Here is a 26,076-nt window from a genome sequence, read left to right as displayed (position 1 = left end):
CCTTATGCTGGATAACCCCTTTAAATTAAACTTTTGTGATAATCTAAAGGTGAAGTTTGTCATGCCATAAAAAAGGTTGTGTATGATGAGAGTGATGATGGGTTGGAGATGAGGGTTGTAGCCCCTGACAGACGGACCCCAAAAGCCATGGTTTTTGGAAAACAGCTGTAAACTTAGCAACTTTACTTTCTACTTGACTTGCTTGTGGATCTCTAATCCTGTGTTCTCACTGTACCTGGATTTAGGAATGTCCCTTGAGCACGTAGACTAACTTAGTGTTGCACTTGCTTGGATATAGCACTGGCTTGTGTCCTATTCAACTGAAAACACTATCCAAGGTGCCCCACTTGGCACTGATAACCCTATATAACCCTAATAAAACATAACTTTTAATAATATACTTAAAAGATGACATTATATTTAAAATCACCAATATTGCCACAGAATCACAAATGTAAACAAAATAAATCTCAGTGCTTATTAATAGAGAACATAGAATACATCCTCTTCACCATTATAATCCTCTATAATACATCCAGTCTATACCATTGATATAGAAATAGATGTGTTAAGCTTTATGCCGTAGTCCTTAGGCTACTCATTCTGTGACAAAGAACTTTAAAAACATAACAGACACAGCCCCCCTGACAGGTTTTGCTCTAAATGAGCTTCATCAGAGGAATAGGCTTATGACTGTCATGAGCATGTACCTCTGATGAAGCTCGATTAGAGCGAAACATGTCAGGGAGGCTGTGTCTGTTATGTTTTTAAAATTCTTTGTTGTCACAGAATGAGTAGCCTAAGGATTACGGCATAAGGTTTAACACATCTATTTCTATATCAATTGTTTTCCACTCAGTGTGACCAGCTACTATGGTATAGAGGACATATTATACATTCTCTATTGAAAAGCACTGAGATTTATTTTGGTCATATTTGGGATTCTGTGGCAACATTGATGATTTTAAATATAACGTCATCTTTTAAGTATATGATTATAAGTTACGTTTTAGTAGGGTTATATAGGGTTATCAGTGCCAAGTGGGGCACCTTGGATATTGTTAGATCCTTTCCCTAACAAGCGTATTTTTTGTTTTTGCTATTCAACTGAGCAAACTTTGGGGAGGGTCCATGGTACTTGTGCAAAGGACCTCTCTCTACTTACATCTATGGCCTTTGCTGCGACACCAAACTGCTGGCATATCCGAGAGGGACTCCCCCTGACTCTGTCTATCATACTGGAGACTGGACCAGGACGACAAGGATGCAAGAGATCCCCCTCAAATGCCACCCTAGAGCTTGGTTCTCCTTTCTGTAAAGACCTGTATCCTTGCAGAGGGATAATACCTGAGCCAAGGACTGTAGACAGGACTAGGAATATAGTGACCTTCCTAGATGAGGTGTGGCAAGCACCAATTCTCAGTACTACACAATTTCTTATTTTATAGAAATAAACATTATACTTCTTCATTATATTAAAGAGAGAAAGTTATTATAGCACTCCAATGAAATGTATTTGTATGTATCATAAACATACAGACATAAGAAAAGAAGAATTTATTAAGAATAATCCATTACCTATTTTACAATAACTTGCTTACTGTTATTTTTTTTACATCATTTTTGTAATGGTTTGGAGCATGTACCTGTCTTATTTATTCTTTGTATATGGGATTATATATGAGCCTGGATATTATTGTGCAGTGACGGTTGGATTATATATGAATTAATCTTCATGTTCACTTTGTACAATATTTTCAATTAAGACGTTTGCATCTTGTGTCCCAGCTTCACAGCTACTGTCCAGGTATATTCTGTTATTAAAACCATTGCCTGATTGTGACTTGTTCCATTTCCTCCTGTAAACGAAGAAAACTGCGATAGCCGCGCTGGCAATAATAAGTATGACCAGGATGACCCCACCAATGGGCATGCCATATGAGGGCTTCGCTTCTGTAAAGGAAAATATGGATTAGAAGGTTATTACATATATAAATCCTACAGATAGAGGTCACACTTAAAGGGGTACTCCATTGCTAGACATCTTATCCCCTAATCTATGGAGAGGGGATAAGATGTCTAGCAACAGAGTACTCCCCTTCTATGACACGGGCTCGGGATATATATATTTTTTATCAGTTTCTCCTCACGGATACATTTTTTTTGTTTCATAGCATAAGTTATGGAAAAATGAAAGGTTTCATTACAAAGTACAATTGGCGCCGCAATTAATAATAAATAAAGACCATATTTATGTACTATTTTGGTTGAAATTATTTTGTGTACCAAGACAAGTGGGTTTTCATGAGGGACAAGTAGACTGTGTTCCATTTTAGTTCCTTGGACCCCTGGAAAAGTGAACTACGTAGAATCAGAAGACCCCAACAGTTACAAAATGACTTCCATTGATAACAGAAGCCAAAAGGTTCTGCTGGTTGCATTACACATTGGTCACCAGAAGACAAACCACCTTGACTTATCATCAGGTTCAGTCCCTTAGGTTCCGCTGAGGTGACTGTCATCTTCATGGGAAAACTATCATTGCATGACGCAATATTTTCCCATCAAAAAGAGGAAATCTGTGACAGATCTCAATAGAGGTTCCAATGCCAATTGCCATAATAACTTCTGTTTAGGCTAGGTTTCCATGCAGGTTTTTTTTTCTGGCGTTTTTTGGAAAACTGTCACTGCAGTTTTGAGCCAAAGCCAGAAGTGTATGCAGAATGGGAAATATAAAGAAAGGACTTCAGCTGCATTCACACTGCGTTTGGAGTATCCGGCTGCTGGATCCGGCTGGGGAAGAGGAAGACCGCGCATTCCCATACCCCAGCCGGACCGGCACCGAACTGCATTGACTTTAATGAACCGGCTCAATAAAGTCAATGGAGTTCGGCACTGGCTGGGGTACAGGAGCGCATGGTTTTCTCCTCCCCCAGCCGGATCCAGCAGCCATACGCTCAAACCACAGTGTGAATGCAGCCTTAGACTTCTCCTTCCTGCTGGATCCACTTCTGGCTTAGGCTCAAAAACTGCAGTGGCCGTTATCCAAAAAAATGCCATAAAAACCTGTAAGGAATCCTAGTTGTAATACTGCTGGTTGGCAACCACCAGCGTACCATGTGCCCTGGGTCTTACCAGTGCCGGGTGACATTCTTTGTACTTTGTTTTTGCTGTGTTTCCTGGTATTTGTACTCTGCTTTGTTCCATGTTCCTGTCTGCTTTGTTTCCACTCTGTCCACAGGGGGCCGCATGCAAATACTGGCTCTATTTTATAGAGTCAGCATGCACTTCCTAATGGACACTCCTCCCTATTTAAAGGGGTTATCAAGGAATCCAGAAACAGAGCTAATTTCTTTCAAAAACAGCTCCCTGTCTGTCTATAGCATGATGTGGTATTACAACTTGGCTCCATTCACTTCAATGGAACTGAACTGCAAAACCACACCCAACCTGGAGACAGAGGGGGAGCGGTTTTTGAAAGAAATTAGCTCTCTTTTTCGATTCTTTGATAACCCTTTTAAACCTGCCAGTGCACCACCTGCTGTTCTGGGCTTCAGCAAGGATGTCTTTCCCTGTCCTGTAGCCTGTCTGGCTGATGACCCCGGCCTGTTATGGTATTTTCCTTTTGATAATACGTTGTAAATAAACACATTAATCCCCATTGCTGCGTTTGAGGGTATTTTCGTGTCAGTTCTGCCCCATACTGCCTGTCTGGCCGGCTGCCACTTGTCGCACCATGGGTCCACACCCATGGGGCGTTACACTTAACCTTATGCAGGTAAACATTACTATCATTTATATCAATATTAACATCAATGAAAGTGGAATTTAATCATTATAAAGCTACAGATGCAGCTGTTGCCAACTTGATACACTGCGCGCTACTTTTACTTTTTTAACAGGAGTCCCTGCTTCTGTATGTACTTTCCTCTATCGGTGTAAAGTTTCATGGAAAGAACATTCTATGGTGTGCATTAATGAAGTGTATGTATGCATGCGACAGTCTCTCATCCTTACATATACTTGTCTGCAGATGCAATGGCTGGTGCACTGCTGCCTTTCAATGTTGTGTGGTTGCCATTTTCACACGATGTAGAAAACAGAGCCCCACAGTGAGACATAGAGCACGACAGCTGTTTCGCCTAATGCTCCATATAGAAAAATATTTGTGGCCTGAAAACTAGTTTTTTTTCAAAGCACAAAATCTTTTGCTCTAGGCGATAGACCATGTAAGCCCAATAGATATACATCAGAGAAGTTAACACATCTGATCATCTGTTTATCTGAGAGACAGGCAAAGCCAGACCGGCTGACAATATATTACTGTATGTCTATTTTCCTACGGCAATAAAAATTGCACCAGTGGATTTTTCCTAAATGCAGATAAATGGGGAATCATAGCGATTGACAAGAAGAACAGAACTTGGACCCTTTGTAATAAATGCTGCATGCAAAGGCCTAAATGTAGGTTGTGCAGAGGGCGCAGTCACTCCGCAGCCCAGAGGTGACCTTAAGACTCTGCTGCCAAATAAAAACCTGGTTGAGGTCCCAAGGTATATGCCCCACCTACCCTTTATATACAGTAACTTAAAGTGGATAGATATGAGATAGATAAATAGATATGAGATAGATAGATAGATAATGATAAATTGAAAGATAGATACTGTAGATATAAAGATAGCTCTTGATATGAGATCTGCTAACCAACCCACATTATAGGAGTCATTTTTTTTTTAGAATAAAGTGCTTATAATGTATGTACGAATACTTGATGTATCAATGGTATCTTGATTGGCTTTATACAATAGAAAATACATAAGTAGTAGATGTTGTCTCTACTATACCTTGTATCTCTGGTATCTTTTCTGTGGGCAGTGGAGCTGTGAATATAATAATAACAGGTTATAAATCAGTTTTTCATGAATTTTGAAAAAAAAATCTTTTATAATTTTGGATTTGTTCTCATGTTCACATTTTTATTATTTCAGTGTAATGGAGGAATCATTGTCCTTTGAACTTCCAATGTTCTGCTTAGAGTACAAAGACATAAAGCCGCCATCAAGATGCGGGTAGGTTTACCCAGAAAATTCATCTGGGGATATTTGAATTATTATTCAATATTTTTCAAGCTAACAGCAGCTATGAAATAAGACATAAGATAATGATATGTATGATGTAGGTGGCACATAGAGATACAATAAGGCCTCATGCCGCTCTGTGGGCATACCTCCTAGCCGTTTGTCCATCGACAATGTATCCAAAAGTAGGTGTTTCTGGAAGATTTTGGGGAGGTGAGGATTAATATTACTGTATATGGGGACTGAAATGTCGGGAGGTATGTGTATGGGTGACCTTTAATAGCTCTGCATGACACAACTTTTGCAGTAGGAAAAAGGAAACCATATGCACTGACTTTCAAGGCAAAAACATAGCTTGTATCCACAATCCAATGCATAAAGAAATACATCCGTATATAAGATTAGATGTATAGTCTGGTTCATTCCTGGAGTGAACTCATACCTATGTTCAAATAGTAAAAATCCATTTATAGTGATCTATACTTTTGTGCCAAAACAATTCTAAATCATCACCAGTACTCCAGCAGTGTAATGTGTCTAATGGCAGCTATCTTGTATCCATATATCTTCAACCCCTAGCTGTGTCATGTGATCCATGTTCTGACAACCATTTCAGTATTTGAAGGAGGTTACAGGGGTATTCCAGGAAAAAAACATTTTTTTTTTTAAGGAGTACTCCGGCGTACACTTTTCTCACTTTATCCCGTCCGGGCTGCAAAATAAAAGAAAACAAACTTTCTCTTACCTGCCAACGAGCCCCCGAGGCGGGACATCGCTGCGGCAGGTGATAGGCTGAAGCTCCGTGCGACGTGCCGGGCTAACAGGAAGTAAGAAGAATACAGCCCGGGGTCCGAACACCTGTACCGGAGCACCGGGGGCTCGTTGGCAGGTAAGAGAAAGTTTGTTTTCTTTTATTTTGCACCCCGGACGGGATAAAGTGAGAAAATTGCGCGCCGGACTACTCCTTTAAATATCAACTAGCTCCAGAAAGTTAAACAGATTTGTAAATTAGTATACTTGATAGAAGAATGAAAAGTCGGCACTCACCGGTATTTCCGTCGAAGCACTAATCAGTGCGAAACATCGGTGTCGCCTCTCTGTGATACCCCCCCCAGTTACCATCTGCTGTCCTCCCTTTGATATGTATCAGGCTGTGAGTATGTGCAATAAATCTTACTGAACTGGAAATACCGGTGAGTGCCGACTTTTCCTTCTTCCATCAAGTATACCAAGGTTACGTCTTCTTTGTCTGAGCACCCCCTTGTCCACTGCCGCAACAGCGACTCAGTGTCCACCCGCTATAGGTACAGAAGTAAGCAGTGCCGAACAACTTGTATATACTGAGATTTGTAAATTGCTTCTATTAAAAAATCTTAATCCTTACTGTACCTGTGTGGATGATGTTCTTTATGGCACAGTATTACATCCTCACCTATCAGATACTTTCTTGCGACAGACCCCTACTTGTCAGACACCATTCCTTCCCGCTAAGCTTCACTCCAGGACTGAAAGGACGGGTAGGTGAAGATAGGCACCTGCCTAGGGTGCCACCACCTACCAGGACTGGGGACCGCAAGCATTTGCCCTTGATCCTGAAAGTGAGTGCTGCCTTCAGCTGAAAGCTCCTCCTATCAAGACAGGATAGGGGACCTATCTATTGGTGTACCTATCTAGATACTGGGGGCTTATCTCTCTATCTGGATCACCTAAGAACCTACCAGGGGTCTAGCTACCCAACCTACTAGAGGCACCTATATTCCTAATGGGGAAAACAACTGATCTAATTGAAGGGCCCATCTACTTATTGGGACCAACTACCTACTGGGGAAATCTACCTTCTACCAGGAATGTCTTTTTACCATTTGGGGCACTATGGGTGGGAAAAAGTGTCTGAAAATTGAGGAGCCTAAGATGTCTGACATATTCTGCAGAAACAAATTCTGTCTGGAGTGCCGCCTCTCTACCTTGGACGCATGTTTTGAGGTATACAGTATTACCATGAATAGAAAAATAAAAAAAAAATGTTTCTAAAATAAAAGTGGTGACACAGGTTTATAACTACTTACTTTTTAATGTCTTACATATGTACCCTTCCATGAATTGGCACCATTTAGTGTCCCATGTTCCTGTTATAGCATTCATCATCAAACACTTTGTAAACAAGTCTTTGGGAGGTTCTTCATTGTTCCAGTTTACAAAGTCAATTGGTGTACTGTCCAACCAAAGCCATTTGTCTAGGAACACAAATATTTTTTTCACAAAAATGTATATTTGAAAAATCGAATATTCAATGTATCTTTGAGGGTGTTCTTTACTTAAAGGGGTACTCAGCCTCTAGACATCTTATCCCCTATCCAAAGGATAGGGGATAAGATGTCGGATCGCAGGAGTCCCACCGCTGGGAACCCCCGCATTCTCCCTGTAGCACGCCGACATCTGGTTCACGGAGCGAGCTTCGCTCCATGCCTGATGACTGGCGATGCAGGGGCCGGAGGATCATGATGTTACAGCCCCGCCCCCTCAATGCAAGTCTATTGGAGGGGGCCTAACCTCATGATCCTCCGGCCCCTGCATCACCAGTCATCAGGCATGGAGCGAAGCTCGCTCCGTGAACCAGATGTCGGCGTGCTACAGGGAGAATGCGGGGGTTCCCAGCAGCAAGACCCTAATGATCAGACATCTTATCCCCTATCCTTTAGATAGGGGATAAGATGTCTAAGGGCAGAGTACCCCTTTAAATATCCTTTTAGGTTCCTGGTTAGATGGAACTATAGCTTAAAATTTCAAAATGGCCTTTTTTTTCCGTTATAACCAAGGTCAAGCACTGACTTCTGTACTGTAGTCCCAAACTTTATAGACAATATGGAAGTCACTACAGCTTCAATACTTTTATTGTATATCCAAGTCACAGGACAGCAGAGGAAGGCTAAGTGCCGATACGCGTCCTGTGACTTGGATATACAATAAAATATCAATTGCTTGCATTGGTGAGTGCTGGGACCTCCTTCATTACACTGTATTACTTCTCTCCTTGTGCACCACCACCTTTCAGATTGTGCCGACCATTGCCCTACTACAGCTTCAATACTGTCACACTATGGCCCAGTTTTATCAATCTGCCTAAAATCAAAACTGTCTGATATTGCCCATAGCATTTTACTGGCGCTCATTTAGATATGATAGGTAACCTGTGACTTTGGGCAAAACCAGATGTAGATTGATAGATAAGGGGCTATGTGAACAGGAGGATGAGTGACAGTGATAATACCTCTTTAAAGTATGACTCCCTGTCTGAACAGAAAGGTTTCCAGGTTATTGTTTGGTGGGAAAGTGTTCTACTGATCTATTTATTATGTTTCTTAAACTGTTCCCTGACCATGCCTGTTTGTCTGCTGCCTGTCCTAACCTACTGACCACGTTTCATATTGATAGAACTTTGTCAGCCTTGACCTATGTCTGAGTGTAATGGAGATAACTCTTAAGGATTGTTACCATAGGGTTCCCTACTACAAAGTCCAGTGTAAGGATTAAAACATAAAACAAGGTGCTCTGGTAGACTCCACTCATCTGTTTAGCCCAACCTAAACCCATAGCAACCTAGGGGATGCACATATACCAAATTTCACAATTTACTTAGGCCATGAATTCTGCTGATGTTGGCCTCCAGAAGCCTATGATTTAGATGCTAAACCAGTCCAACAGACCATTTTCCTTCATCTTAATATCCTCACACTAGCTACTTAGGCTTCTGAAGTAGTGGCCTCTGCATCAGTTTTCTTGACTTTACCTCAGTCGGAATACTTTAGTCCTGGTTTACATGTGCCTCTGGTCCTTACTATGATGGCAACCACAAATGCTGCAGAGATTTCTCAACCAGCGTACCTTAGATTTTAAGTTTTTGACAGAGTATTATGTCTCTGGGAGAGAACTGACCTGGTGATGTCCAACTTGCAAGACTTCTTCCTTCCAGGGGGCTGCTAAGCAGCCAGAGTGGGCTCCTCTGATTGCTTCTCTCTCCATTTTTCGTTGTGCTATCCAGTTTTGAAAAATGAATACTAAGGTCACACGGAATAATCAGGCCTTGATGGCATCCTTGTAAAAGGAACAACTAGATGTCAATGACCTGCCAGGTATTTCTCCATCAAATTGGATAACTAGATTCTGAATAAGATAATGAAAGACTGACTGTGTCCATTGGATGCTTCAGCACAGTCAGCTGACCTCCACTTTCCTAAGACCACTGCAGTCTTCTACATCAGCTTCTCCTGATATTCCCATGCAGATGGAATGGCTCAAGCTTTTTTTTTTTTTGCATATCTCAAGTGCCCATGTCTTCAAAGTATCCAAGCCATTGAATGTTTCTAGGTCTCTGACATCTTTTAATGACAGTTCATTCCCCATTATTCAACTTTGGTAGGTTCTTATCACTGCCTCAACCATGAACATTACCAATGCCAAGAACTGGACTCTCTAACAATTCAAAGATACTTTTGCCTTAGCTTAAATTTTCACTGACCGGATCCCTCCATTCCATTCTTCTTAGAGGTGGACGCTTCTTCTGTGGGCACAGGAGCTGTTTTCTTTATCTCTCATAAGGAGAGAAAATGGAAATGTCTACCCTGCAGTTTATTTTCCAGAGCTTTTGTGTGATAAAAAGAAGTATTGTATGAGTGTTGTGAAGACTTGCAATCAAACTGGCCTTGAAAAAGTGGTGACACTTTCTGGAGGTGTCTGTCAACCCTGCCATTATCTTAAAGGGGTACTCCACTGCTCAGCGTTTGGAACAAACTGTTCCGAATGTTGGAGCCGGCAGGGGAGCTCGTGAGAACATAGCCCCACCCCCTCTTGACGTCCCACCCCGCCCCCTCAATGCAAGTATATGGGAGGGGGCGTGATGGCTGTAATGCCCCTCCCAAAGACTTGCATTGAGGGGGCGGGGCTATGATGTCAGAAGCTCCCGGCGCCTGCTCCAGCGTTCGAAACAGTTTGTTCCAAACTGAGCAGTGGAGTACCCCTTTAAAACCCAGCCAGCCTTGTTGATACTTTTTTCTTCTCCTACTTTGACTTTTTCAAAAATGGCACCCTATAGACAAGAATGTTAAGGTATATGCATTGTCCTGCTTTGACAATTTGTCTACAAAATGTCATTTTAATATTGATCCCACTTGCCTTGTGGTTGTGCCACAGAATCAGAATGCTGTTTTATATATGCACAAAGCAAGGGCATTCACCAAAAATCTAATACATTATATTGTTATTTCCTGTGCCAGTTCCAGATTCTCTATAGACTCATACATCTATCAACTTTATTTTGGGCTTTTGAAGTTCTTCAGAATACATGGTCATCTTGGTAGCAGTTGTCCAAGTTGGCAGCTTACCAGCTCTCCTTGCTTATCAAACATTTCCCGTGTATTGATTACCTATGCAGATAATATTAGGCAGGAGCATTCTATTTACATCGGACTTGCAGACTTTTAGAAGCCAAGCTCATCTTCTCCTTATCACTCACAGACTGATGAACAGTTATGTCAATCAAGTTCGGGAAAATTCCCTTTGATGCTTTGCACCCTCCTAAATAGACAATTGGTTGAGTTTTTTCCCTGGGCTAAATTCTCCTAGAATAATAATACAACTGAAAAAAAGTAGAGCTTCAAAATGTATCGTACACAAACAACAAATCTCTTTCTAAAGCCTCCTTTACATATATCAGTTGCCTGGCAGCGCATATAGTGTTCAGAAAAAAATGTACGCAAGATGCTACACAACTGATGCACGTTGTCATCAGTTGTGGCATCAGTTGCGTTGAGATTTCGTATGCGGGACGCCAGACATATGTAATCCTAGCTTAACTCCTTGCTCTCTGACATAAGCATCAAAGACATCTCTTGTTTTAAAACTAATACAGATAAAAAGCACAGGGCCCCTCCTTTTATTTCAGGGACAAGGTTTGTCATTTCTTCAGAACTCAATACAACTTGGCCCCACAATTCTTAGGACCATAAACAATTCGGTATATTAATTCGGTATATTCCAAGCTTTGCCTTCCAGCATCATTATAGATACTTGATTCCTTTTACATTTCTCTTCCTAAACCAATCGATTGTCCAGTAAGTCTGCTGTTGTCTGCTCTCTCATCATATCCCTGCCTTATACACAAGATTCATAGGTCCCTGTTTGTACAACAGTATTTACTGTTCAGTTTCTTCGGTTCCTGACCTTGTTTGTTCACCTGCTGTCTGCCCTGACCCATTGACTGCTCTTCGTACTTTAAGAGTTCTGCCTGAATTGATATTGGCTTGTTCTTTGTATTGATAAAACACAAACTAACTCTGATGTCTGGTTGCCAAGTTACTCCAATTGTCTACTGCTTTGGTACTGCACTTAGATTTATCGGCTGTTGCCAACATAGACTACTCTAAAAGTGGCCACCAGGGTGTTCCCTGCAGTAATGCCCAAATCTATATATGGCGGTAAATGGGTGAAAAACAGAGTTTCCCTTAGACTCTACTGTTTAGTTTAGCCCAATGCCAAACATATGGCAGCCCAGGGAATGCCCATCTGCCACCTGGTAGGCCTTGTGTATATTTCCTTCATTAATCAAGATAAATAAGTCTATTTTGCAGAATGGTCAACACAACAATATGATGAAAAATAAATGGTCTCTGACAAAACAGACAATGTTCTGATACTATACCTTCCACATTCTTGTATAGTCCAATCCAAAATATACTTTGCCGGTCACTGAGTAACTCAGTATGATGGAGGAGGAAATCCAGTTCCATTGAATCCTCAATTGAAGTTAAACTGGCACCTATAAAATTCAACAGTGAATAATTTGGCATGCTTGTCATCTCTATTCCTCTAGGTACGTGATTTACACAATTTATTTACTGATCTCATATTTCTTTTTATATAATTTCCACTTTAAGCCTTACCATGAAAAAACTCTTCACATGTTGCCCAGATATGTCAAATTTATGATCGCACTGGGTCCCACTCCTGAGATCTACTGCAATCGCTAGTGATAAGCCAGGGAAGCAAGCGGCAGTGTGCTAAGCTCCCTGGTCGGCAGATACGTCCTTTTTCTCTGTACAATTATGCATATAACTAGCCATTGCGGTAGATCTCAGGAGTGGGACCCAGTCCGATCAAAATTTTTTTTCTAATGATAGTTACCCACTGGGACTAGTAAAAGTAAAAAAAAAAAAGTAAAAGTTAAATGCACATAAAATAAAGTATATAAAAAAAACAGCCATCCACCAAAAAATAAAAAATATATTTTCACTTTACATCTCTTAAAAAATATAAAACATAAAAAAATAAAATCAAAATACACAACCGCCATGACCTGACCAATAACATTTTCCAGTGATGCAAAGATAAATATTTACAAATACATGTTTACCTGAGGTCATTATAGGATAATTACAAGCTAAAGAAACAATATATATTTACAAAAGATAATTATTTAAAAAAATTAGCAAAAAAGCTTTGTTTCTTCTGCTTGTAATTATCCCGTTATGAGATGTAATTTCATGTAAACATGTATTTGTAAATATTTATCTCTGCAGTACTGACTTAGTAAGGGTAAAATGGGTACTTCTCCCCTAGACGTCTTATCCAGGGCCATTTAAAGGAATTTGGGGGCCCCAAGCAAAATGGACATGGAGGCCCCCCCCAATTATGTTAACGCACGTCACGCTCTAGGGCCAGCATCAGGACGTAGTAACACCGGCCCTTGAATGCTGGGAGCGCGACGTGAGCGAACGTCTATACGAGGCCCCCACATTAGGTGCAGCGCAGTTCCCCCACGTTAGGTGCGGCACAGTCCCACCCCCCCCCAAGTTAGGTGCGGCACAGTTCCCCCCACCTTAGGTGCGGCACAGTTCCCCCCACATTAGGTGTGGCACAGTTCCCCCCATGTTAGGCTAGCAGTGTTCCCCACATTAGGTGCAGTATAGTTCCCCCATATTAGGCAGTATAGTTCAACACATTAGGTGCAGTATAGTCCCCCACGTTATGTGCAGTATAGTTCCCCCACATTAGGTTCAGTATAGTTCCCCCATATTAGGCAGTATAGTTCCCCACATTAGGTGCAGTATAGTTCCCCACATTAGGTGCAGTATAGTTCTCCCCACATTAGGTGCAGTATAGTTCTCCCCACATTAGATGCAGTATAGTTCTCCACATTAGGTGCAGTATAGTTCCCCACATTAGGTGCAGTATAGTTCTCCACATTAGTATAGTCCCCCACATTAGGTGCAGTATAGTTCTCCACATTTGGTGCAGTATAGTTCTCCACATTAGGTTGGCAGTATAGTTTACCCCACATTAGGTGCAGTATAGTCCCCCCACATTAGGTGTAGTATGTTCCCCCACAGACATACAGCCTCCAGCCATACAGTGTATGGCTGGAGGCTGTATGTCTGTTTACTGCCCTACTTCAGTGTTCTGACCACTGCTTCTTTTGTCCGGCCAACATAGCAGAAGGTCCCGGGACTGGAGGAGCGGTGGTCGGAGCACTGAAGCTGATGTGCCGCTGGTCACTTACCATTTTGGCCAGCACATGTCCTGTTCAATGCTTCGCTCCTCCGCGTTGCTTTCCAATGGGCGCATGCACGGGACGGGGCAATTGCCCCGTTTCCCCCCTGAATCTGCCACTGCATGCATTATATACACACATAACACACTGTATACATTACATATTGTACGTGCATGCTTCATACACACACAGATACTGTACACATTACATACTGTACATGCATGCTTCATGCACACATAACACACTGTACACATTATATACTGTACATGCATGCTTCATACACACACAACACACTGTACACATTACATACTGTACATGCATCCTACAAACAACATACTGTACACATTACATACTTTACATGCATGCTTCATACACACACAACACACTGTACACATTACATACTGTACATGTATCATACACACACAACATACTGTACACATTACATACTGTACATGTATTATACACACACACTGTACACATTACATACTGTACATACATGCTTCATGCACACATAACAACTGTACACATTATATACTGTACATGCATGCTTCATACACACACAACACACTGTACACATTACATACTGTACATGCATCCTACAAACAACATACTGTACACATTACATACTTTACATGCATGCTTCATACACACACAACACACTGTACACATTACATACTGTACATGTTTCATACACACACACAACATACTGTACACATTACATACTGTACATGCATCATACACACACTGTACACATTACATACTGTACATGCATGCTTCAAACATACACATACTGTACACATTACATACTGTACATGCATCATATACACACACACTGTACACATTACATACTGTACATGCATCATACACACACAAATACACACTGCACACATTACATACTATACATGCTTCATACACACACAGAATAGATCAGTGTTTCCCAACCAGGATGCCTACAGAGGTTGCAAAACTACAACTCCCAGCATGCCCAGACAGCCTTTGGCTGTCTGGGCATGCTGGGAGTTGTAGTTTTGCAACAACTGGATGCACCCTGGTTGGGAAACACTGGTATGGATAAACACATGCACTTTACATATAGACATCCACAGTAGTAACACACACACACACAGGCACAGTACATAGACATACACATATGTACACACATATATATCCACACACACATGCTTATACACATATATATATCCACACACACACACACTTACACACAAATACATGCAGGGACACCTACGTTAGTCAGGCCCCATGTTGGACAGCCTCTGTGATCTCCTTTCCTCACAGCTCTCTGCTCCCCCTCCTCCTGCTCAGACAGCTGAGAGAAGAGTCCGGTCTAGGGAAGACACCAAATGCAGCGGGGGTGGGGGAGCGTGATTGTGGTGAGGTGAGAAGAACTCCAAAGCTGCAAATTAGTTTATTTTAAAAACATGTCAGACATTCGGGGGCCCTCTTGTTTGGGTGCCTGGGGCCCGGAGCACAAACTCCAAGAGCAGGATTGTTAATCGCTACAGGACGGGCAAGCACTGGTTCTGCTCGGGGCCCCCCAGGCAGCTCGGGGCCCCAAGCAATTGCTGGGTTTGCCTGTCCTGTAGCGAACGGCCTGGTCTTATCCCTTATCTAAAGGTTTGGGGCAGCCAGAGACGTGATGTCACGCCACACCCCCTCCATTCAAGTCTATGGAAGGGGGCATGATGAATGTCACTGAATGGAGGGGGCGTGATGTCACTTATCCGGATGCCCAAACCCAACATTCTCAACAAATCCTTTGGATAGGGAATAAGATGTCTGTAGGCAGAGTACCCCTTTAATACTAGCTGTTTTTCTCTCTCAGCGAATCATATTAACGGAAACCAAGACACTGCCAGGTGCAATTCATTTGACATTAGTGTGGGGTCTATTTTAGGGAATCATGGATGGCATTCACCAGTACTTATGATTTAGGAGTAACCCCCAAAACGTGTCAAGCCTATCTTATTTTGTGACCACTTTTGTATGTCCATGCTTTTTACTTTGATCTAAATAAAAGGGAATTTTTTTGCTGGACATTTTTCTTGGGCTTAAACAAAGCAAAAAAAAAAGAAATATTTTGTTAATCCACCTCCTGAAAAACAGAAAAAAAAATATCAAAAAGTCATATGCATTCCAAAGTGGTACTGTCACATAATGTTGCGTAGGGAAGAGAATAGTGCACCCTGAGCTTATTCAAAATCCCTTTCATTGCCTACTTGTGTAATCGCCCTAGGCGACAATTTCACAACTTGGAGCCAGTCCCTCCCCTGACTAAAGTACAGGTCCTATTAGATATTGTGATTTAACACGCTGACACCGGAAGGACTAAATGAAGTTATTGAACATACCTCAGTATAAAATAAAAGGTTTTATACACCTCATATTGAAAGTTATTAATAATTTTTTATGAAAAGGTATTTTTATGAAATTATGGTGTTTGTTTTGTAATGCCTTGTATGCTAATTTTATACATGTCATTTCCGATCATGTGGCCGTGGGAGTGTATATAAATTGTGTGTTTCATTATGTACCTTGTATCTGAGGAAGAAACCTGTCCAGTTTCGAAACATGTTATACATGTACATTGATGGGTCTATGACCTGTTATGGGTCTATGACCTGTTTTACAGGCAGTGCCTTGTTTGTCCCTTAGGAGTAGTGTTGCTCGCGAATATTCGCAATGCGAATTTTATTCGCGAATATCGCATATTCGCGAATTCGTGAATATTCGCGAATATAGCACTATATATTTGTAATTACGAATATTGTTTATTTTTCTTCTTTTTTTCACAGTACACATCACAGTGATCACCCGTCTCTGCTTCCAGCTTGTGTGGTGTAAAGAAGGCTCTATTACTACTGTGTGAGACTGGTGTACGAATTTTCGCATATGCTAATTTCTGCATATGCAAATTTTTGTTTATGCTAATTTTTCATATGCTAATTTGCGCATATGCGAAAATAAAACGTGAATATTACGAATATGCAAATTTAGCGATATATATGATGAATATTTGTCCATATATTCGCGAAATATCGCAAATTCGAATATGGCCTATGCCGCTCAACACTACTTAGGAGGAGCTGGAGGATTTTTCTAAAGTACAGGGGCGACATGATTCAAAACAATAAACAGAATTGTACAAGGTCGGGGATACAAGTCAGGATACCAATGGCAACAAGCTAAGAAAGACAGGAAACCAGGATACTAAATAATGGCAGGAATGCAAAATAGATACAAACAGATATCAGGAAATCATAGAAGAAAGTATAATGCGTACAGACAACAACCTAAAAACCAAAGCAAGATGCAACAGGTATAATAATATAACAGAGGAAGGTTAATGTGTCAATATAATGGCAAGATTAACCCAGGAATGCAGGGGATGGAAGGTCATCTGAAATCCGAAAACTATATAGAACAGGATTCACTTGAACTAATTCACACTAGACAAACATCAGAACCAAACTCCAACCATGAAGGAATACAAAATACAAAAAACAAACCTACTCCAGGTCAGGGAAAAAGCAACTAGCTATGGAACCAGCCTAGCCATAAAGGATACAAAATAGACAGGTATGAATACGGGTCAAGACACAGTTCAAGTACACTGACTACAGGCTAGGGACAACCAACAAGCTATGTAACAAACCTAACCAAAGAGGATACAAAATATTAACAGGTATAACATTAAAAAATACAACAGAAACAGGTGTGGCGGCTGTCACGCTCCCTCCCATAGGCTTGCATTGAGGGGGCGGAGCATGACGTCACACGGGGTGGAGCCGTGACATCACGATACTCCGGCCCCATGATCGTGAGTCATCAGACCCGGAGCGATGTTCACTCTGGAGGCTGATGATAGCGGGGTGCTGCATGAAAGATTGTGGGGGTCCCCAGCGGCGGGACCCCCGCGATCAGGCATCTTATCTCCTATCCTTTGGATAGGGCATAAGTTGTCTTAGCGTCGGAGTACCCCTTTAATGAATGCATTTTTTTTTTAACTTTTTTAATTTGAAATTTAATTAGAATTCCAATTAGGGTGAGATTTTTTTTATATTTTTAAAAGTATTTTTTTAAATACTTTTACAGCAGAAGGTATAGCAGGAGGGAGGATGAAAAGAGGTGCAGCAGGAGGAGGGGTGACAGGAGGTACAGAAGGAGAAAGGGTAACAGCAGTGACAGAAGGTGCAGCCGGAAAAAAGGTGAAAGGAGGTTCAGCAGGAGGGAGGGTGAGAGCAATGACAGAAGGAACAGCAGGAGGGAGGGTGACAGAGGATTCAGCATGGGGCCTGGGGCTGGCTGTCAGCACTGCAGGTGACAGCAGAGTTATCACCTGATCACCTGGACAGGAGCAGGCTGCAGGGCAGGGGCTGAGTGTACAGTCCTCCGTCTCTCCCACACATGGCAGGGCCTGCAGCACCAACCTGGTTGGCGGGGACAGTGCAAGGCGACGTCCTCTGGTCACCTTCTGGCTGTGTCCTTCGCTCCTGATGACAGCTTCCCCTGCAGGTTGAAGGGGCACAAAGTGACTGAGGCCAGGATACACCCTCTGCCGCCACTCCTCTCCGGCAATGCCGCAGCCAAGTGCATTTAGGAGGCAGCACAATAGCCCTTTCAATGAGAGGAAGTGCAGAAAGAGCTACCGCTGGTCACCACCCGGGAAAGCACAGAGCAGTGCCCTTCTCTGCACAGGTGGCTCAGCCCTAGATTTGAAGGGGATACATCAGCTGCCGGGTGTATCCAACTACTATACACTGCTGCCGATGCTTAGGCTGAAAAACACATAGGAGCCAGGATAAAATTCTCAGTCGCCATGATGACCTGGTTCCTGAGATTTGTCAAGCTTTGGATGAGAGACAGTTGGGAGTTAAAGTGGGGGACAATGCCTTAAAGGGGTTATCCGACTTTCACGATTCCTCAGATAATGCATGTGGTGCATTAATATATAGTCGCTGTGCCTAGTAGAGCTGTTTTTAGTGATTTTTTATAATGATGCTCAGTTAAACGATGCCCCTTGCTCCCACAGCATTCACTGCTTATAAACCGAAGACTACATTTCCCATGAGTCTTCAATGTTCCCGTATCTCTCCCCCTACCCCCACTCCAACTGCCTCCATTCTAAACTGCCATCTCATCCTGTCACATATCCTTTAACTCTCAGCTGCAAATCCAGGTGACCTTTCTATACCACAGAATATAAAAAATACCATCTGTGCCGGTAAAATACTGGTCAGGTGGCAACCCTATCCACAGTCAGCACCATGGACATCATTTCTCCACATTCTGCCCCATAGCAGCAGCAAGAAGCATGGCTGTAACGGTGCTGGATGTGGATCCACTGACCTGAGTGTCTGATGACTCGGACCATATCGGGGAGCGGAGTCTAAGGTGCCGCTGGTCTTCACCAGAGCCCGCCGCAAGGCAGGATGGGCTTGCTGCGGCAGGCGACACCCAGGTCGCTACCCCCGACACGGCTCAACCACACACAGGTAGCTGGACAAGGTGAGGTACTGAAGGACAAGGCAGTAGCATAGTCAAACGTAGCAGAATGCCAAGGCAGGCGGCAAAGGTGCGGAGTCTAAAAACGTAGCGGAAGGTCTGGAAACACGGGTAGGCTAACAGGCTATAAGGGTCGCTTAATCTCAGGCTAGGGGCACTGAAGATCCGGCATGGAAGTGTGGGAGGTGAGTCCCTCGATGCGAATCCCATCCCCGCCGGCAGAGCAGTGTTAGCGGCCAGAGCACAGAGTGTACAAATGGTCTTGTGTGTTTTCCCTATATATATCTATATATATCTATATATATAAAAACACAGTATATATAATACTTCCAATTAGTAAGTTGCTGGTCTGCCCTCCCCCTTACTTTTTAAATGTAGTGTTTCAAACATGGAGAACCCCTTTAAATAAAAGAGCTGCACTGAAAGAAAGAAATACTAAATGGCGAACCAACAAGGAATGGCCACACTACGAGAATAACTGAGCTTCTGAGTGACGTCTACTGTTCATCAAACTACTAGTGATAAACACCAAAACCAGCATAAGAATAAAAATTAAAATCCTAGGTGTTAGCACATCTCTAATAGGTAAGTGTATTACATTCCTTTTTTTTATTTGGTTAGTTGTCATTATGAAATTAGAAAAACATATACGGGTACGTTCACACGTACCGCATGCGCTGTGGATTTGATGCTGAGGATTTATTCAATATAAATAAATAGCTGAAATCTGCAGCATCAAATCTGCAGCAGGGGCGGTATGTGTAAATGTACCTTAAGTAATCCCCTTTTTTGCCCAAATAATGCACACTCACCCCAAACAACAAGAAAATGATATGGTTTTATGTGTCACAGGAACTTGTCTCTCCTGTGTCACCTGATTTCCTGTAAACTACATGATTAGATCATTATCTATAATTAAAAAATATCCTATGCTGCACTTTATAAGACTTTTTTTTTTCCCCAAGTGCTTTTTGAATACCTATGCATTAGCTTCTTATATACATATGTGGTATCCTAGGGCATGGTCACCTTGTGCTATCATTGACACTGTTCAGGTGACTGTTGCCTGAGGTTAGTCTCAGGTGTATGTCTGTAAATGTATCGCTATGCAAGTGTATTTTTATTTCTATGATTATGTCTTCTGTATGCACTAAGCCATTATAAGTGCAAGGGGGTTAATTGCCTGTACCCCAAATCCTTATCTTCACTGTGTAAAGTTGGTAACATGTCTATGGGCTGTCCTGTCTCCACCCTAGTCCCCAGATACAGTGGATGGACCTAAAACACATACTGGTCATGCTGAGTCTTGCCTTGGCCAAAGAAGGAGTAACCTCCCCCCGCAGCAGCAGCTCTCACACCTTCAGTGGGAGTCTGCCTCCAACTACAATATTCCAGGTTTAGGCAACAAGATAACACCTTTACAGCGTGTTCCGCTACAGGGCTAGTACCAACATAAGTGGATGCTTTAGGGACAAGAGCAAAGCTGAAGGGCCCTCTAACAAAGTAAGGACTAGGTTCAGGTGTCCCTTGGGCCGGCCTGTCCAAATCGACAGACTAACATCTGGAGTCTCCCTTCTGTATTTTCTCAGGTCAGTGATGTCTCAGAGTAACCCAAGGAAATTTAGGTGAGGGAGACCTTGCAAAGTTTACTATGGAACACCCTCCTGAAGACCCCTGAAGTACACACTCACACATACTAACTACAACCCTAATTTTGCTGTAACAAACCTGACAACTTGCCAGCCAAGTGTCTACATTTGTTTCATAGCATTTATGCTAGACCCTCTGCTCACCATATATCTACAGTATAACAAGCAATTATAGTGACCACTATAAAATGAAATAATTTTCATATTCGGATTCCCAATATTTTGCGAATATATTTGTTCGCGAAATTTGCATATTTGCTATATTCGTTCTTTTTTTTTCATGCAAAAATTCATAATGAAATTCGCATAGTGTGCATGCGCAATTATATCTTACACCTAAAAGAAGGGAGGGATCAGTGTCCAGTCTGGAAGTACCGATATTTGCATAAATATTCGCATAAATTTGCATTAGCATTTCAAATATTCATGCTCAACACTAGGTATAAGTTCTATTTATCTATCATGTATTTCTAAAACTTACCATAATAAAGACATTGTAATTGTGCATCAGACCACTTTTTAGAGGAAGATGATTCAAACAAATAGCAATGGTTACGAAAGGGAATCCAGATCTTTGATGTTGTGTTTGGGCATGCCCCAGGTGTTTCAGGTAGGTAAGTGGGAGGAACAACTTTAAAATGGAAAAAAAAAAATATACAAGAAAACATCAATGCATATAAACAGTACACATTTTTAAACATATGTGTATTGTGTTCCTCCAATACTATAGGGCCTGTCATGCCGGCATATACACTGAGGCAACCATGTTAATGTATTCACAGAGAATCTCTGGACTCAGACTAATATTAAAGGGGTACTTTAGCGTTTGACAACTTATATCCTATCCATAGGAAAGGGGATAGGTGTGTGATTGGGTGTACCCCCGTGATCTCCAAAATGGTGCCTGAATCTCCCTGTCTCTGTTGCTCCCATAGAGAATGTTTGAAGCAGGGATTTCAATCCCTCTCAATTCAAAATCAAGATCACAGGGGAGTCTCAGCAGTAGGACATTGCGCTGTTAGGCACTTATTCCCTATCCTGTGGATAGGGTATAAGATGTTAAACACTGTGGAGTACTCCTTTAATGTTTAAAAGCAGGAACTGGAAACATGGAGGACATTCTTCATGATTAAAGGAGTTGTGCACTCTGGTGGTCTTTTGCCCAGTAGACACCCTAACACTTTATGTTTGGACCTGAGGAAGGCACTCTCTGTGTGCCGAAACGCATCGTCCGCATTGTCAAATAAAATAATAATTGTCCTGTGCTGGCTCGAGTCTCTTTTGTGCAGTCCACTTTTGTGCAGCGCCTCTAAGACCGTTTTTTTCCCCAATATCCACAATTTGCTTATACTGACCCTTGCACAAGGGTCCAGTCCTGGTCAGAGTGCGGCAGCCAATACCTACCAATACCATACTTACACCGGCCCACTACATGCACTGACCCCGGGAAACCTGGGATCAAGGCTTGCAACTCTATCTGGTGAGTATATCACTTAGGTGTGGTGGAGGGTCACACTAAGTCGGTATACATATACGAAGGGAGCGCCCCCGTCTCTTTTTCTCTCTCCTACATCTCCCCTCCATTCATGTCTATGGGAGAGGGCATGACGGCTGCCACGCCTCCTCCCATAGACATGAATGGAAGGGGCGTGGCATGACGTCACATCCCCAGTCCAAGAAACCCGGAGGTTTCCGAAACTGGAGACGCAGTCCCGCATGGAATGTTGGAACTGCTTGGGAGATTGCGGGGGGTCCCAGCAGTGGGCCCAGCGTGATCAGAAATCTGTTTTTGCCCGGAATACCCCTTCAATTCTTGATCTGTGATAATACAAGATCACATTGACTTATAATAGGCTATTTGGTTTCCATCTTTTTTTTTATTGGGCAAAATTTCTTAATGATTATCTAGCACCTACGCACAGATTGGTTCCCTGAATTACCTAAAGAGGTATATCCATCTTATCTTTTCAGCTACCCAACCCCCACCAGGCCTGTATGCAAGACTAGCTATTCTGGCGTTACATAAACAGCATAGCTCGCGGGGCTAAGCTATTTGTACAACTTTTATTAGAGTCAATGGGAGTTACATAAATTGCATTACTTACCCACTTCATCTGTTTTCAACTTCCCGACGGGATCAGGAAAAGGTATCAGCTGTTGTATCAGGGTTCCACAAAACTGAGAACCTAGCCTTAGGCAGCTGGGAAATGATCACTTACCATCTGTTTGTTTGCAGATTGAAGAATAACTCTCATTACAAGATGATGTCTTCCATTGTCCATCCGTATCCACATATACACAGGAAAGGTCTTTGCTTGGCTCCTCAGCCGCCCATTTTGTGTAGCGCACTTTCCAGTTATCAACCCATTTATATGTGTTTTTAGTCTGAAAGAATTATAATTTTTATAACATTTTTTTTTTATTTTTATTTTTTGCTGGTTTTGCTCATTTTTTGCATTTTAAATTCATACCATGCGATAAATATAAAATGATATCTTTATTCTGTAGGTCTGTACAATTACAGTGATACCACATTTTATAGTTTTTTTTACTATATTGCCATAATAAAAACTTTTAAAAATATTTAGAATTAGTGTTGCCACTTTACAAGAGCCATAACTTGGTTTTCTTTTTCGACATGAAGGTCCTATGTTAGGGCAAATTTCGGAAATGTATTTTTGGGGGAAAACGTTTGACTTTAATTGTTTTCTTGCAATTATGGGAATTTTTAAAAATATTGAATTTCATGTACATTTTAATTTTACTTTTTATTTTACTTTTCACTAGTCCCACAAGGATTGACACTGGTCAGGGCTGGTGCAAGGACTTTTGCAACCTTGGCAAAAGCTAATTTTGCTGTTGGGGCACTTTCACAGTGGATCCCTGTTTTTGCTTGCAGTGCTCCTCCAGCATGATGGTGGGGGTGAGAGGGGAGAGGGGGTGACATCAGTGGAGCGCTGCGTGCTGTTCTCCTCCAACATATGTGGGGGGGGGGGGGGGTGCTATCAGGGCTGCACTGGCTGATCGGGGAAAAGCTAGCTGGTTGCTTTTGTTGGGGCGGGCAGAGCCCCCCCCCCCCCCCCCCCAGGAGAGGCCGCTCTAGGCATCTGCCTATTTTGCCTATAGGCAGAGCTGGTCCTAACAGTGGTCACCAGATGGCTGGTATAATACCCTGCCCTAGGTCTCTAGTGCAGTATATTAAGCCTATCAGCATAATGCTGACAGGCAATATACTCAGTTATTGTGCAAAGCACAGCCAGATATTCAGACGTTCATGGCCTTTACAAGACCCCCAGCTGCCATAGACACTGAGAAGAGGATTGCAGGAGTGGGCGATCACCCGGGCTGCTGCTGCAGGTAAGTGGCACTCTTCACGTGCCACAGTCATGATTTGAAAATGGCATTTGAAGGGTTAATCTACCTGGAGCAAGGGGTTTCTCCATTTTTCCTTTGCAGACCCTTGAGGTCTCAGCTTTCCAGTCTATATTAGGACATCTTGGTGTCTTATCTGTTTATTGTATAACAAAATATGTATAAGGCTAGGTTCACACTGCCGTTGTCTCCTGTCCAGCTATTATCCTGTCATTGCTGCTAAACGGACCATACTAACAAATGGATGCAAACTGATTCATCCTTTTGCATCAGTTTTTTCATCCGTTAACTGTGAAAAAGTCAGCCGCCTACAGACTCCCGCAGCCAGAGTACTACTACTCCCATCATGGAACAGACTCGTTTCCATGGTGGGAGTAGTAGTTCCCCCGGCAGTGGGAGTCTGTGGGTGGCTGGGGAGACTACAGTAGTGTATGTACTACTACCCCATCATGGAAGAGAGTCTGTTCCATGTTGGGAGTAGCAGTACAGGGGCTGAGGGATTGATCCCACCGGGCTCACTTCTGAGATCTGCTGCGATCATGAGCTATTAACCCTTTGGGGACGGAGGGTTTTTCCGCTTTTGCATTTGTTTTTTTTTTTCCTCCTTAGCTTTTAAAAATCATAACCCTTTCAATTTTGCACCTAAAAATACATATGATGGCTTATTTTTTGCATCACCAATTCTACTTTGTAATGGCATCAGTCATTTTACCCAAAAATCTACGGTGAAAAGGAAAAAAAAATCATTGTGCGTTTCTACGCAGTACATTGTTCGTTAAAACCTTATCCTCATCTTATGACACAATGGGGGATATTTATCAAAGTATTTAGACTGTTTTTTCCTGTATAAATTTGTCGCAGAGAAAGTCGCAGTCTAAATATGTGTGACTTTTCTGCAACTTTTGCTCTAGAGTATTTTTAGAACATGATGCATTCTAGTCTATTTTAGACGGAAATGCATAAAAAATGCATTGGTGCTGAATTTATCAAAAGTGACTTTTCAGCGACAAGTCGCATCGGCTGAAAGTACGCCGAAATGTCAGACCATGCTGGAGCACGCTTAAATACAGTCTAAAGCATAGATCATGAAGTCTGTACACAGAATTTATCAAGAGCCTTGCACCTTTTGATAAATTAGGCGCACAGTAGATCAGCCTAACCCTCTGTAGTTTGGTCTATATTGATGCGGGACATAGACAGCTTTGATAAATATCTCCCCTTATCTTTATTCTGTAGGTCCATACGATTAAAATGATGCCCTACTTATATAGGTTTTTTTTTCATTTTAAATGTTTTATTCATTTTATAATAAACATAAGCAAGTAACACCAGGACATATGTGTCCAGACAACAGTGGAATGAACAGGGTGGTCCTTTGACAGAAGGACCATCACGTATAAACGAACACAAAAAAAAAAAAAAAATAAACACAGAGAGAAAGAAAAAAATAGACAACATTCGAGACAAGTCTAGTAGAGTCCATTATAGTTCCTCCAAAACTAAAAAAGTCCAATATAGCTCTCGATGATGGTCGTATCGAAACACTGTAAGGTAAATGTCATGTGAGAGCTTGGGCAACCAGAATTGTAACAGACATAGACAGCATATGCAGATGCAAGCTGAAGCATCTACGGATGGAAACAGGTAGTTGGAGTAGACTGAATAAACAAAGAAATAAACAAAGAAAATAAACAGAGGCTTAATACCTCCTACTAGCCACGGTAGTAAAGATACCAGAAAACAGTGGATGTGAATATCTAATGCCACTAAGCGTCATGTGTCGAATCACGGCCAGAGTGTGCCGGTAGAGAAGAGCGAGGAGAGGAGCATACAAGAAGACATAGAGGGAAGAGCAAGAGGAAAGTGGATAATGGACAATAGAACAGGTTAAGAGAAATAGTGTGGGCTATGA

The 26,076-nt window shown here is 42.0% G+C and overlaps 1 protein-coding gene across 4 annotated transcripts in view; it reads right to left on the bottom strand.

Annotated features, from left to right (window-relative positions):
* LOC130273044 (macrophage mannose receptor 1-like) overlaps positions 1-26,076 on the bottom strand; it is a 227,650-nt gene that overhangs the window by 31,542 nt on the left and 170,032 nt on the right. For 3 of the 4 annotated variants that reach the window (XM_056519204.1, XM_056519205.1, XM_056519202.1), the window contains exons 25-30: positions 23,012-23,177; positions 21,274-21,423; positions 11,773-11,889; positions 7,145-7,312; positions 4,845-4,880; positions 1,578-1,953 (exon numbers count right to left, since the gene is read on the bottom strand). In XM_056519204.1, coding sequence (XP_056375179.1) covers positions 1,727-1,953; positions 4,845-4,880; positions 7,145-7,312; positions 11,773-11,889; positions 21,274-21,423; positions 23,012-23,177 — 864 coding nt within the window. In that variant the 3' untranslated portion in view covers positions 1,578-1,726. Of the gene's footprint in view, positions 1-1,577; positions 1,954-4,844; positions 4,881-7,144; positions 7,313-11,772; positions 11,890-21,273; positions 21,424-23,011; positions 23,178-26,076 lie in introns of those variants that run through there. The other variant, XM_056519206.1, reaches the window with a different exon arrangement.

This window comes from Hyla sarda, chromosome 5, assembly GCF_029499605.1.
Source record: "Hyla sarda isolate aHylSar1 chromosome 5, aHylSar1.hap1, whole genome shotgun sequence".
In the NCBI taxonomy this organism is placed as follows: domain Eukaryota; kingdom Metazoa; phylum Chordata; class Amphibia; order Anura; family Hylidae; genus Hyla; species Hyla sarda.
The sequence above is the reverse complement of the archived record's forward strand: the minus strand, read 5'-3'. Positions and strand labels throughout refer to the sequence as shown.